At 36.7% G+C, this 15,376-nt stretch overlaps 1 protein-coding gene and 1 long non-coding RNA gene across 2 annotated transcripts; one reads left to right on the forward strand and one right to left on the reverse strand.

The window, feature by feature from the left end:
• Positions 1-468: 468 nt before the first annotated feature.
• LOC308697001 lies at positions 469-1,997 on the forward strand. Its single transcript, XR_014030881.1, has 4 exons — positions 469-590; positions 674-722; positions 843-993; positions 1,634-1,997. It is a non-coding gene; the product is annotated as an uncharacterized lncRNA (long non-coding RNA).
• Positions 1,998-5,267: 3,270 nt separating this feature from the next.
• Positions 5,268-12,185, reverse strand: LOC308695261 (GTPase IMAP family member 8-like; the record flags this gene model as incomplete). The annotated part of the gene is made up of 4 exons (XM_081373338.1): positions 5,268-5,317; positions 8,609-8,929; positions 9,509-10,411; positions 11,546-12,185. 4 exons carry the CDS (start codon positions 12,183-12,185, stop codon positions 5,268-5,270), a joined length of 1,914 nt encoding a protein of 637 aa, XP_081229464.1.
• Positions 12,186-15,376: the final 3,191 nt, after the last annotated feature.

Raw genomic sequence — 15,376 nt, forward strand, 5'->3', positions numbered from 1 at the left:
AACAATGGGAGGGTAAAACAGGAGATAAATTGAATGCAGACGTCAGAGTCGAAAACATCATACACCCGTTTTTTTCCCGTTTTTTTTCTGTTTGTAAGTTAATGTAACGTTAGCTAACGTTAACGTTAGCGTAATGTGCCATTTTTATGTTGGCCTGGCCTTCATGTATGTATATCAGCAAAATATTAATTTAAACGTTCTGTATCTAGCCATTTCTGTCTTTTCAAACATGTTACTTAATGCTACCCAGCTTATTGATTACAGTGTGCAAAAATTGTCAAGTAAAATCTATGATGCAGTCGACCATATTTGAAGTGTCCTAATAAATGGCAGTTAAAGTTATGATTGAATAGGTATACATGTTTTATTTATGGAATATACTTATTAATATAAGTAAAACTTTATATTTAGTAACAGCAGCCAGTAGTGGTATTTTCTTTGGCCCATTTTTTTGAAGTCAGTCTTATACACTTTTTTTCTTTACTTTTTTTACAGCGAAAATTATTCTTTTCTTCATACAAAAGATGAAATACATCACAATATAAAGCTGTCCCCATGCTCTTCTGGTGTGAACCTCACCTTAATTACATGTAAGTAGTTTTTCTTAACACTCACATATAATGTATAACTAACTATCCTTGATTACTGACCTTTCCTTTTCTTTCTCTTTCAGTGACGTTTATTTGGCAGTGCAGGCAGTGTGTTACAAAGGAGAGTTGTAGGTACAAATTGCTTAAGCATTATAAACTACACCATTGTTTTGGAAACGACAATCATGATGTTTGTGTATATTTAAATTGTGTATATTTAATAGTCATTCTCAATGCATTTTCTTCCCAAAGAGTACTCTTAAGCTGTGCCGCCACTGAAGTTTGAGTTAATCTTGTCCCCACCCCACAGAATGACACTATACATACCCGAAGAGCCTGTGTCATCAAGTCTCTGTGCACCTACTTGAATGAAGACCCTGAAAAACTAGTGAAGGCATATTTGGTGAGTTGATAAGAAAATACAGTTTTAAAAGCCCATTGAATCTGTACTTGGGCCGTGTTTTCCCCTATTTGCTACAACAAACATGTGACTTGAGAGAACACTTAACTTTGTCAAATAACTGAGCTGGACAAATTGTTTATTTATAGGAAACTGATGGTACACAGTTCATATGTGAATTGGTTGATGCACGAAAACAAATATTTTTTTATTCAAATCGGTTGAGCTCTCAAGGGGCATAATTTGCATTTAAAAAAAATGGCATCAGAAACTGTACATGTATGCTTTTGTTTTATTGCAGTGCATTATATTCCAAAGTGGTTCTAATGTTTTAGCCACCTAATTTATTTTAAATATGGTGGCCAAATAAATTATTACAATCTTATAATATAATGCACCACATTATACTCCAGCACCCACTGTGACCTCAATAATAAACAGTAGAATTATCACCTTTCTGACAGTTTCATCTTAAAAACTGAATAATTATAACCTTGTAAATGTAGGATTCACAGCAGAGCTCCTGTATTGGATTGAAGTTTACTTTACAGGTTTACCTAATAAAGTGGCCAGTGAGTGTTTAAGTGTGCATTTCTTGTAATAAATATTTGAGCTAATTTTTGCTTGTGCTCTTATCCCACAGGATTCAGAATTTGAGTCACAAAGTACCATGGAGCAAACTGTGATAGGAGTGTATGTCATACTGAAGGAGGGAGCGCTGCCTAACGATGACCCAGCAGACATTGGTGTCCTTGAAGGTGTGGAAGTGCTCAGTGACTTGAATAGTCAGGCTTGTGCTCTGTTATTTGGACTGATATACTGTTTGAACCTGAGTTACCCACCAGAGCTCAAATGCACTTTTGAAGTCTTGCAGAAGATCTTTCTAAATCTAAATGGACAGATGTTATCATCCAAGGCACAGTTCCTCAAAAACAAGCTTTTGGAGTAAGTGAGCTTGAAAAAGATGGACTGAGACTACAACAGTGTTTTAACAAAGGGACAACTGACTGGAGCAGTTGTTACACACTTGCAATAAATTCATGTTTGTTCAAATTTTACTTTTTTTTGTGTGTGTGTGTCAAGGCCAAGGTTTACACTTACAAATTCCCAAAATGGGTATTATTAAAATGGCTTAATTTTTAAGATGTGAAGGAACATAAGCTACACTGGTAATTTAGAATTATCAAAATAATTTTCATGTGATTTCATCACAGCAAGCTGCTGTAAGGTTTTTATTTTTTAAGGTATGTATTTATTTATTTTTATGTTTTATATATACACCAGTATTTCATCAGACAATCTTTTTTTATTATTATTTTACAGCTCAAATTGTTACTCACAATTGTTTGTTAAATTCATGTTTATTTTCAAATGTAACATTTTTCTGTATCAGGCCGTGGTCTACCTTACAAATTCCCAAAAAGGAAAGTGTTAAAATTGCTTAATTTTTAGAAGTGTTAAGAAAAAAGGGGCGTTAAAGTCCTGCAAGCGTTGCTTGGGGATCAGTTTTCTCAAGAGCCAAGATTTTGTTAGCTAAATGTTTCTTATATATCATGTTACAAACACTCAGATGAATGGGATACTTAAAGTGAAGAAAGCAGTTCAGACTTAACTGGTGCATGTTAAAGCCCAATTAAAAAATTTTTTTTTTTAAATTGTTTGCATGTTTTCTGTGTTTTTTTTGTACACTCAAAGTAATCTCACTAAATTAACTAAGAATGAACATGTAACTCAAAAAAGATTAAAATGAGTTTAATGGAAATGTTAATATCATGTTTAACCAACACATCTATTTTGTGTTCAAATAATATGATAAAGGTTGGTTGACTTAACTTGGTTTGTTTAGATGGAATATAGGTGGCATGATAAAATCATGTTCATCCAATGAATTTTTTTTTTGAGTGTAGTCGACTAGAAAAAAAAATTAGTCGGAGGTAGCCCTTATTCCACATATTTTCGAACCAACAGGCCATTCTGTGTTGGGGGAGCGACCGTGAGAGGAGCGGAATATTCAGAAATGCGCTCTCCGCTCACGAGCTCGATCGGAACAAACCCGAACCTCACTGTCTGCTGAACTTGCGCAGAAACATCAAAATAGACATAGCCAGCTTTTTAAAATTGTTGTTAAAACTAAACATTTAGACTATTTTAGTAAATTATGAGCTTTTTTTTTTTTTCAACGACGCAACGATGAGCATTTACTAGCCTACTTTTAAAAAATGCGGGTCAGCAAGCGGGTCGGGTAACCTACAATATTTTCTTTTTCTTTTTTTGCGGTCCGAGTTGCGGGCGGGTTAGTTGAAAATGTCGGTCGGGTGCGGGTTGTTTATACATTGACCCGCGCATCACTGGTGTCTAATGATTCGGATCACAACGTCAAAAATAGAAGTAATAATATACAACGCCACAGCAAGAAAAACAAACACTATGTTTTAACACTGTTGAAAATGAACTGGGCAAAAAACAGCTATCTGTTATGCCGAGTTCTGTAAAAGAACATTGTAATTAACGTAATGTCGCATTGTTTGTAATTTCTTGTTGTTGACTCAATAATAAACTGCAATTTCAGATTTGGATCTGTTTGTTTGCGTTTCATATTAATATTGCATTTAGGGTGACCAGACGTCCCGAAAAATTCGGGACAGTCCCGAAATCTAAGCTGTTGTCCCGAATCCCGAATCCGGACCAAATTGTCCCGAAAATTATAGCCTACTAAAGCAAATTCTTATATTGTCTGATAAAACATTAAAAACTGTCCGTGGAGGTTGAGTTGTCCTGCAGCCAGCCCCCGCCGGCTGCTTATTGGCTGCAGCATCTTTTTCTTATTCTTTTTTTGAAGTTCTACAAAGATACCGTAGGCGCGAATTAAAATGCATTGATAAGCGAGCGCGAGTTGCCGCAGCCGCGAGGACAGTGAATGTGCAGGCAGCCAGTAAAGGAGTGATTGATTGGTCGCGGCACTGTTTGCAAAAAAAAACCTTCGGCCTAATGTCTGATGTTGGGTTACACAAAGCAAATCATCTACACAATTAGTTTTCTTATTTAATGACCGACAATTTCGTCATAATAATCATTTTGGCATAAGGCTTACTAGCGTTAGACTTATAGCCTGACATGTCTGATTTAGCCTACGCACTGTTACAACAGTCTTTTTTTTTTTTTTTTTTTGGTCACAATGACATTTGAGTTCATGATTTTAATATTGTTTTTTTTGTAGAAGACTAAATATTAATGACAGACTGTTGATCTTTGAATAAAAATATGTTTGGTTCAGGTTTGAAAATTCATTTTATTATAGGCTATGTAGTGTAATATCATAGTAGGACTACCCCAAAACCTCCCCAAAAAACACTCCCCCCTCCCCCCCCCCCCCCCCCCCCCCCGTCCCGAATTTCAGCCAATCTCATCTGGTCACCCTAATTGCATTATGTAAAACGTCCAACTGTTTACGAATCAAAATCCGGACATACTGTGATGCATGTATGAATTATCATGTTAGACTAAGTTAGTAATGTAATAGCCTCTATAGAGCCCGAATTTGCTTATACATTTTTGCGTGTTGAGGTCAGATGTACTCCGGTACGAACTAAGAGCGCGGGTCTTTTGCCCCCTGGTTGCGTGGGCTTAACTGGGGCTACACAGATTTTTGACGGGGCTTTAGCGCCCCCTAGCCCCGGTGTAGCGCCGTGCTTGACAATGAGAAATCACATGAAATCCAAACTGCAGTCGACTGAGGAAAGACAGCTGTCCATGATTACTGCATCACGACTGCAGGTAAGCGCAGCTGTATAGTGCGAGTGATCCGAGATGATAACTTATCTAGCAAAATGATTTTGAGACATATTCTTCCTTTAAGTTTCGTTGAGGGAGAGGTTTAAGAACAGAAAACGCAAAGTGCTGTTAGAAACTTAGAACTAGAACACCATTATCTTTGTGTCTCTGAAACGTGCAGCGCAGCGCGTTTTCTCACTCGAGCATAAATTGCAGAAATGGTGACAAAAACTTTAAAAAAAAAAATTAACTTAAAAAATAACGTCTTTTTTGTTAAACGTCATTTAAATAAACGAATATTCGAATATTCTAATTTTATGAACCCGAATATTCTAATGCAATATTTTTGAAAAATGGCCATCCCTAATGCAAACGCGGCTACTGACATCAGTGCGATTCAGATTCATAGTTAAAGAGTTTCTCTGGCAATGCAGCTCTGATCTGAGGTCAGATCATTAACGCTCGTCAGTTTCACAGCGTCTACAGTAGCCTACATAGACAATGGGCTAAATGTACTTTGCAGAATCTTCTGGAAGGCTTCGGCCGTGTGCAGCACCTGAAACACACAGAGACTCACTTCAAGTACAACACATTCATACTGTAGTTCACACATGAAAAAAAACATGTACACTGTAGAACAATCAATAAATAAGTAGCTAATTATTATTAAGGCTTATTGATTGATAATTTAACAGGAAAATATATACAAGTCTGTTTAAACTGGAACACTGGAACTGAACACAATCTGAGTTTATCTTATTATTGACTGATGAACATCATCTGTAGCTCTGCTGACACCTACTGGCTCCATCTACTCACTACAGCCCATCAATTACACTGATTTTTTTTTTTCAATTACAGTAAATTCAGACTGTATATGTTTTCATATATTTAAGTAAATTGATTTTTTTAATTATTTAAAATAGTTGTTTTTTTAAGGTTAGATATTTTTTTAATTCAATTTAACAATTATTGAGACTATATTTTTTTCAAATATTTCAATTGATAATTACATTTTTTAGATTTTGAAAAATATATATATATATTTAAACATGTTTCAGTTTTTGAGTAACTGGTTAATCTTAATTTATTTTAAATTGGATACGCTCAGACCGTACATGTTTTCATATATTTGAGTAAATTTCCAAATTTTTTATTTAAAAAAAAAAAGTTTTAGTTTTTGATTAGCTAGTTAGATTTTGTTACTTATTTAATTTAAATAAAGTAAGTTTAGACTGTAAATGTTTTCAAATATTTGAATAAAGTGAGAAACAAGTTGTTGTTTTCAGGATATTTAAAAAAATTAAAATTGCTGAATGATTGCTCCATGATGTTGCAAAAATTAATAACTATGATCTTCTTGAAATGCATTTTTCTTTATTTTCCTCTGATCACTGATTAATTTTTTCTTTTGTTGAGACAGGAGAGCGAGTTTGACAGAAGAACTAATGAGTCAGTCTCTCCCTGGTCAGTGTCGTAAAATGGTGGAGTTTATGATCAGCTTTGGTTATGTTGTGAATTAGGTCAGACTGCACCTTCAGGTTAAAGTTTAACAAAATGCATTCAAAATTAAATAGCATTGAGACATAATGCTAGAAAACCTTGGATCACACCCAAACACAAAAATTATTAAAACAAAGACACTAAAAAGACAGACTTTACAGAGACGCAAACAAGTTGTTTGAACTGAATGTGTAAAATTTTACGTTCTTTCACTCTTTTGTCCTGTTGTTGACAGACTGAAGTGTGTCGAGTGTGTCAAAAACTGAACTCGCATCTAGAATGAGAGAAACACCTGAACACTGTTAATCAGCTGCTCTTTAATGTGCAACTGCCAAGAAGCAATTTTAAATACACAAAGAAGCTCCTAAAAAAATGAAAGAAGAAATAGTTATAGTAGATATTGAGTCATTTTTGTTCAGCTGTTTATTTATCTACAATTGTATCAAACATATTACATATTACAAACAAAACACATATTAATGGTATTTGCACAAACTTTTTTTGTGTTGTTTTTGCATTGCATATGAATAGATTGAGAACATTTCTATAAGCAATCTATGCCAATAAAGAATTTTAAAACTTTTCCATATGAACAAGATAGATACTTGAGTTTGTCCAGTGTCGTGTGTGTCTGATCCTTGTCCCTCACTGAATCACGCACATCTTCTGTTTTGTTGGTTTCTTTGTACTCCTGATTGAAAGTTGTGGGAAATGGTGCAAACAGAGTGATTGTGACATTACACCCCCTCCTGGGAGCAGGAAAGGCCTAAAGCCTTGTTTATACTTTCGATTTTTGAGTCGAGGCCTTTATACTTGATGCGCTCGCCGTTGCGACAGGGAGCGACTCAGAGTAATTGTCCTCTAAACAATCAGGAATCAGTGGAGAGAAGAAGAAAACTTCACACGTGAATGTTTATTTTAGTACACTTCACCAAAACCACATTACAAAAGAATCGTGTAAAGCAGCAGTGTTGGGGAAAGTTACTTTTAAAAGTAATGCATTACAATATTGCGTTACTCCCCAAAAAAGTAACTAATTGCATTACTTAGTTACTTTTTATGAAAAGTAATGTGTTACGTTACTTTTACGTTACTTTTTCTTCTCACCTGGGCTGGGCTTGCTTGTTTGTTTTTTTAATAACAAGACCAACAAAAAAGTTATATTTTTGGCAAATGTTAAGGCCCTTTCACACCAAAAGTGAACTGAATAAGCCTCAGGCTGAAGGAAATGTATATTTACGCTTGTGCAGTAAAGGGTGCCGCTCAAACTAACCTTTCAGCTGCGCTGCTGTTCTGGATTAAAGAACAATAATATACAGGAGAAGGAAGTTCAACACTCTTATTTCTAAATCTTATAAAGTAATTTTTGCTTATTAGTATGGTTGAATTAGATCATTGAAGGTCAGCAGCAAAGACATTAATAAAGTGAGATTAAATTCACAAAGTATATTTGTGTAATTTAATAGTTAATTCTAAAAGTTGAGTAAAATTCTGAGATTGCATTTTACTGTTTTTATTTATTTTGAGCAGTGAGATGAGTAAGTTCACATTTACTCTAGAACTACAATAACCATAATGTTTACACAGCGCACACACACCACCACCTCACTTTGTTTCTCTCAACATGGGGACAGGAGAGCTGTCAGTCAATAAATGTGAAAAAGTAACTGGTGTTACTTATTTGGAAAAGTAACTTAGATATTTTATTGCAAATTGAAAAAGTAATGCATTACTTTACTAGTTACTTGAAAAAGTAATCTGATTACGTAACTCAAGTTACTTGTAATGAGTTACCCCCAACACTGTAAAGCAGTAAACCTTGAGATTATTACTTGTTACATTAGAACAAAATAAATGTATATTAGATCGTAGCCTATACTATAACTATATTAACGATCTTACATATTTACTAATTTCACTAAGCATTTTCATTTTGTTTCTTGATTATTTTTTTTTTTAGGGACCATGTACAATTTCCAACATAAATGTTACCATTTGATGCATTGTACCAGAGTTAGCCACAGGCTAATTTACATCTGCAGTCCATTAAAAAAAAAAACATACAAATAACACTCCCCCACTCCCTAACCACACATACACAAAACCACACATACACATGGACATACACATATAAAACATGGACCTTTTTTTTTTATTAAAATGGCTTATGTCTGCTATTGTTCGCTCAGTTTGTAAATATAAGCAACTACTAGACACACAAACTGGCGGTGGAGACGGACCCGCCACCGGTGCGGTGAGATGTACTAGCTTGGCCAGATTCGGCTCGAAATCATGCATCTTCGGATGCGGAGCCGCGCGCGCAGTTACAAAAATTGCCGTGCACAAGGAGCGGAGTTCTTGCCGAAGGAGCGAAGGGATGCTGATAGTCCCTGAGTCCGCGACAGAGCCTCAGCGACGACCCCCCTGAGATGGACACAAGGTACTGGAGGGCTGAGGTGGAGCTGGAACGAAGGTGGAGCCGTAGGGGTGGAGGGCCGGAGGGCAGCGAACGGGCCGCAAGTCAGTGGTGATGTGATGGCAATGTGTGAGCCAATGGTCCGAGGGAGTCCAGTGGAGCCGAAAGCTCGATAGTCGCTGTTGGAGTCGCGGGAGGAAGGAGCGAAGGCGGAGGAGTCAAGGCGATGGGCCAAGTTGGGATTCTTGGCTTGATTAGTTTGGGTTTAAAAGAAACTCAATATTCAGTAATATCGATTTGAGGGTATTGACACTGTCAGATGAGAACAAAACTTGAACTGAATTAAGCTTAATAATGACAATTGCCTTCTGCTTTAAATTATTGTTGAATCAAATCATTTTCATAATTGATGAACTTCACACAGTAACCGAACTGGATCGACACTGAACTGAGTTTAACAGAATAATGACACTATTGTCTTTAAAGCTGCTTTAAAGCTGAATCTGAATTTGTCTCATATTCGATTCTGTTATTTTCCTGTTTAATACTGTGAAGCTGCTTCGAAACAATCTATCTTGTGTAAAACGCTTTAAAAATAAAGGTGAAAGAAATGACGGTTTAACCAAGTAAAGATTTAATACCATTTCACACAGGTAAGTAAAATAATAAAATAAATTAGAGCTAAAAAAAAGAGTTACAGTAAAATTGGTCAAGTAACCTGCACTGGGATTGACCCCCCCTAGTGTATTGTGTGTCTGATCATTGTGGATTTTCACTGAATCGCACACATCCTTTTTCTGATAGAAAGCATGAATGCCCTGAAACGACCGGTTCCTTTGCTCTCTGCTTCCTTTCTGGCTCTCGCTCCCTCCTCACTGGTCAATGTCAGGGTTTTCCCCCGGGGTTGCAGATTTGTAAAGGAAAGGTCAGAAAAAGATTGCTCAGCTTCTCGTCGTGACTCCTCTATTAAACGCCAGTATATTTTCTGCCATTCTGATTGAGTGACCTTTTTGTGCTTCTGTTTGTGCTGCTTCACTTTCTCATCTAGTTTCTTCTTCTGAATCTCCTGAATGTGTTTCTCTGCTTCATCAAACATGTCATTGGTGAAGTGTGTCCCTCCATTTTCTTCCGTTATCTTCTCTATTTTACTGAGCAGATCTTTAAACTGTGGGAAACTTGCAGACTTGTTGTCCAGACAGAAGGACCTGTTTCCACAACTGTCTACAAGGTTTTTAAGATCTTGATCACCATTCTGTAGAAACTCTTCAGTGGTTTTATTTTTCTCCTCTAACTGATCTTTATGGGTGAAGAGGATCATGGTGTATTTTAGTATATGTTCTCCAAACACTTCTTTGAGATGTTGCACTGTGTTTTTCTCCTCCTCAGTGAATCGACCCACTCTAATGACGATGAGAAAAGCATGTGGTCCTGGAGAAGCGTATGTTACACATTTTACTATTTCCGTTTTAATCGCATCCTCACTAAGTTCATTATCATAAAGTCCAGGTGTGTCAATCACTGAGATCTTTTTTCCAATCCTCACTGTAGTTTCTGACTGACACTGTTTTGTCTGAGACTTTGAACCAGCTGTAGATTTGAACATGTTTCTGCCGATGATGGTGTTTCCAGTGGCACTTTTCCCACATCCAGTTTTTCCCAGCAGAACCAGCCTGATCTGGTCTTTCCTCGCAAAAATCACACCTGGATCTTCAGCTGGAGACTTTCCTGAAACTATAGATCAAATAAATTAGTAACAAAACACACTCCAGGGATTTTTCTAATATGCCTAACAAACTAGAGATGTACACTTAGTGAACAAATCACTAAAATACAAGTATTTATTAAGGGGGGGGGGGTGAAATGCTATTTCATGCATACTGAGTTTTTTACACTGTTAAAGAGTTGGATTCCCATGCTAAACATGGACAAAGTTTCAAAAATAAAGTTGTACGTTTGATGGAGTATTTCTGTGGCAAAAATACTCCTTCCGGTTTGTCACAAGTTTCGGAATGTTTTTTTCGAGTATGGGCATGTGTGACGTCAGATGGGGCGGAATTTCCTTATACGGGTCCTAAGGGCACTTCTCCCGGAAGGGCGCACGCACACCCGTAGACCAGAGCGAGAGAGCGAAAGCAGTACGCCCATCAAAGCGCTCTGCTCGGCTTTAGGGAAGCCAGTGTCACCAAAGAAGTGGGTTTTTGGTTGCCAGTGCAAGACAACCCTGCACAGATTCCCAAAGAACCCAGCGTTAAGGGACCAGTGGATGGAGTTTGTTTTTCCAGAGCATCAACGGAGTTGTGCATGTGTTCTTGTTTGCTCCCTGCATTTCGATGATGATTGTTTTATAAACAAAGCCCAGTTCGACGCCGGATTTGCAGATCGTCTAATGCTTAAGGATGGAGCAGTCCCAACGATAAAGGTTCACGGTCGTGCGTTGTAAAAACTGCGTCAAATGTCTTTGTGTTGTTAGCTATCGGCGCGTTAGCACACAGCTTTAGCTTCGCCCACACGGCACGCCTCCAGCCGCTCGTTTTTTTCCGGAAAGACTCGGTACAGCCTATCTTTCTTTTATAAATATAATAAAACTAAAGACTTTTTGGAGATATGAAGGATGCAATACTGCTCTATAGGTACTCAAGATTAAGGTCTTTGGTGTTTTATGCCCCCAACGTCGCCTTCCAGGCAGCGAGGGGATGGGTAGGTTTAAGGTTGAGGGTAGGGTTAGCTGCCTCTAAGGAGCCATTGGGGGCATAAAACACCATCGAGCCAAGATTAACAGGAGATTGAGTGAAACTGAGTGTTTCACCCCCCCCTTTAAAGTTGATAATAGTGGCAAAAATACATGTATATAAAAAAAAAACTTACAATTGACACCAAGACCTCTTTTACTGTCAGTCCTCTTCATTTGTTCCAAGGTCAATTTCCCTCCGTTCTTCATCGTCATTCCTTCAATCTTCTGCAGTAGTTCTTGTATCTGACTGTCTAATTCTCTCTTGTTATTGAAACAGTGAAACTTTCCTCCACATTCCCTCACCAGTTGCTGGAGATCCGCATGATCTTGTAGATATTCATCAATGGTCTGTTCAAGATCCTCCAGTTCGTCTCCATGTGTGAACAGAATCATGATGTGCTTCTGAACTTCAGGACCAAATAAACCTTTAATATAATAAAGGATTTCCTCCTCATTTTCCACAGGTTCCTCTAGAGGAACGGTGATCAGAACTGCACTGAGACCTTCTGAACATCGAGAGACCAGCTCCTCTTTCATCATCTCCAGCTTCTCTTCAGACAGATCTGGATCCAGTACATCTGGAGAATTAATCACATGCACCTGCTTCCCTCCGATCTTTGTTTCACCCTCACAAACTTCAGACTCATGCTTCTTTACTTTAAACCTCTTTTCTCCCAGTATAGTGTTTCCAGATGAGCTTGCCCCAGAACCAAATCTGCCCATCAGAAGAATCCGGATCACTGGATCATCTGAACTGGAGCTGATCTCTGACATCTCTAAAATAAAAGTATAGAATAAGATCAGAATCAGGTCAGGTCAAGTTATCATTCGAGTTATTTTTGTGTAACTCAGTTGCTGCGTCAATTTTACCAACAGTACTAATATCCGCCTGTAACACTAGTCTTCTACATACGACAGAGCAGTGGAGTAGGGGAAGCAGTGAAGGGGGTGTTTGAACACCGAAAGGAGGTGATGACATTATGCTAAATATCCCTAGCTAAAATACATAGTTTGTAGCCAATTTCAACAAGTATGGTTCAGCTGGTTGAGGTGGCCAAATATGGATCAGTTTCCGATTAGAGAATCAGGAGTAGAGAAGAGATTCTTGATAATGAGGCATTTATTTACAATGTCGAATATGCATCTGTGGTTGTATATAGTATGTATTGCATGAACGCAGCATTAATTTAATTCCAGAGGCTACATTAGCCAATTGGGAGCACTGTACTACTCTAATAAAATCACTAATTACATGTAGAATTACATAACAAAGTGTGCACACATCAGCCTAATTTTGTTTCTGAATAAATAAAGCAGTAATTGATGTCAAGTTCACAAGTCTGTTTTAACTTAATCATCAGAAGCTATCTGTCACAGACGCTCATTCTTATCTTCATTATCATGGACTTTTAGTTGGTTTTCACCAGTTTCCTGTCTTTGTTCGGTTTTCCCAACACTCTTTTTCATGGTAACAGATATGATTAGTTTTCAGTTCAGCTGTGTGTTATTAATTACTCTCGTTAATTAATTACTCGTAACTCGAACACGTAATACCGCATTTTTATAATTTACTCGGAGAACGTTTTCAAAAACTTGTACTTTGAAACCCTTTTTCAAAAGTTTGCGTTTTCAGGCACCCACAACGTCATTGTCATGTAAAATAAATATTTTTACATTTTCATATTTTTTTAAAAATGTTTTTAGTTGAAAAACAGCCCCTAAGTTGCTGTGTTTGTGTCACTCATTGTCTGGTCATGTCAATGCATAGCGGTTGTGTTTGTTTGCCTGCCTTGTTTGGAAAACCTTCTGAATGGAATATTAAAACCTTTTTGACCTTCATCTTCATCGTGTTTCCTGCAACCGTGTGTGACACTATTGCTCTTAGAAAAATGAAAATGGAATGAAATTGCTTTTTAATTAATATACAGGGAGGGAGTAATTGGATCAGAAAGAGACCACGTAATACATTTAAAACATTTGAAACGACAATGAACATTATTTGATATTCTTATATATTTGGCTATTTGACAGCAGCCAAAGAAAAATCATGCCAAGAGCCCAACTAAAGCAAACACTGATCACCACAATGGTGACTTCAAATTAAACAAATATCAACATCTAAACCTCTGTTAATTCTCACTAAGATCATCTGTAGATGTCTGACAGAAAGAGTCAAAGTATCTGTATTTTATGTCTGTGATTAAGGGCAGCACAAGTGTCTGAGCCAGAAAGCCTTTCCTTCAGATCTGGTTTCTCTCATGATCCAAAGATGTGTGATTTACAGATGTTTCTTTTATGTTCATGATTTTTGGACAAACACAAACTGTCTGTGAGTTGCTTTGAAATTACATTGAAATAAACATGAGTTTTGATTTAATGCATCCTGAGAGTGTTTATTTGGTCCATTAACAGTATAAATTATATCTAAATGAGACCTTAAATGATGTTGAAAATATGTCCACAATGGCCACATTTGAACTAGTTTTTAACCTTGTACGGAGGATCCATGAATGTCTATATCAGACGTGCAGAACACGTCAAAAAAAGACGTCATAAAACTTTCATTCTGGCTCCTCAGTGGACGTCTCTTCAACGTACGACTTTTCTGATAAAGACGTTGAAAATATGTCTTTTAGACATCATTTAGATTAGTGGGTAGATATAAACAAATATAAATGATTTAAACTGTTACACTTATAAAACAAAGGGGACAGGTAACTGTTCAGGAAGAGACAAAAACTCAAAGTCCTTGAAAATGAAATTAAAGAGAGCAGAACTGTGAAATCTCTGTGAACCACCATTTCCGTAATAGTAAATATATATATATTTTTCCAGCCACCTACACTGAGAAAAAAAATAAATAAATACTTTGGACCAACTTAAAAAATATACTCTGATTTGTTACAGCCAAATTTATTAATTTTTCTCAAATTATATTTCTGATTTAGTTCAAACTTTAAATTTTGATTTAGATTTTATTTTGATACAAATAATTATTTTCCAAAGAAAAAAACTTTCTTATAAAGTAAACAAATAATTTATTATAAAGACCACACCATACTTAATCAACACATTTTCTTTAGTCTTAAAGGTCCCGTTATATGCCCCTTTTCACAAGATGTAAATAAGTCACTGATGTCCCCAGAGTGTGTATGTGAAGTTTGACCTCAAAATACCCAACAGATCATTTTTTACAGCATGTTTAAATTGTCATTTTTTGGGGCTCAGAAAAACGTGCTGTTTTAGTGTGTGCCCTTTAAATGCAAATGAGCTGCTGCTGGACAACACAGGGGGCGGAGCTTCATGAGCTCTAGCTCAGTCTCTCAGGACAATTTCATCTTACGGAATGATGATAATATCAGAAACTCTCAGTAACGGCGTTCATTTCGAGTCGGACAATAATGCCTACAGAGTCAGAGTGCTGTATAGAGATGAAACAGGTATAGTTTAGTAGTTTAATTACGGTTATTATAACGTATTTGTCATCTGCTTGTATGTATCCATTATTTATTAATAGCCTACAAGTCTGCTGTCTGAATGATGATCAAACATATTCTGATGAGTTTAATAAAGTTTATTGTACATCACACAAAAGATGAAGCGTCAGTTTTACTTCAGAAAATCACCGTAAGAGCTGAGTAAACACAGTAAGTTATTAGAAGTGTGCAAGTACATAAACGAATTTCGGTAGAGTTGAGGGAGCATTCCTGTGGGCGGAGGTTAGTCAAGAAACGGTTCTAGTGACATCACTAAAGCAGGATGTAGAGGGGTGTAGTCCAATCGAGCCGTTCACTGTAGTCGACTTCTGTTAAATAAAATATCTCGCTTGGCATTGAACTTTGAGCTTTATAATTTTACAGATATTATTTATACTCTAACAACAACATTACACACTAACTAAAGTTTGAAACATGGGATCACGAAGAACGGGACCTTTAAGAGAAAATGTTACTTAATGTAGGTCA

Source organism: Scardinius erythrophthalmus (genome assembly GCF_964197995.2).
Source record: "Scardinius erythrophthalmus genome assembly, chromosome: 1".
Classification (NCBI taxonomy): domain Eukaryota; kingdom Metazoa; phylum Chordata; class Actinopteri; order Cypriniformes; family Leuciscidae; genus Scardinius; species Scardinius erythrophthalmus.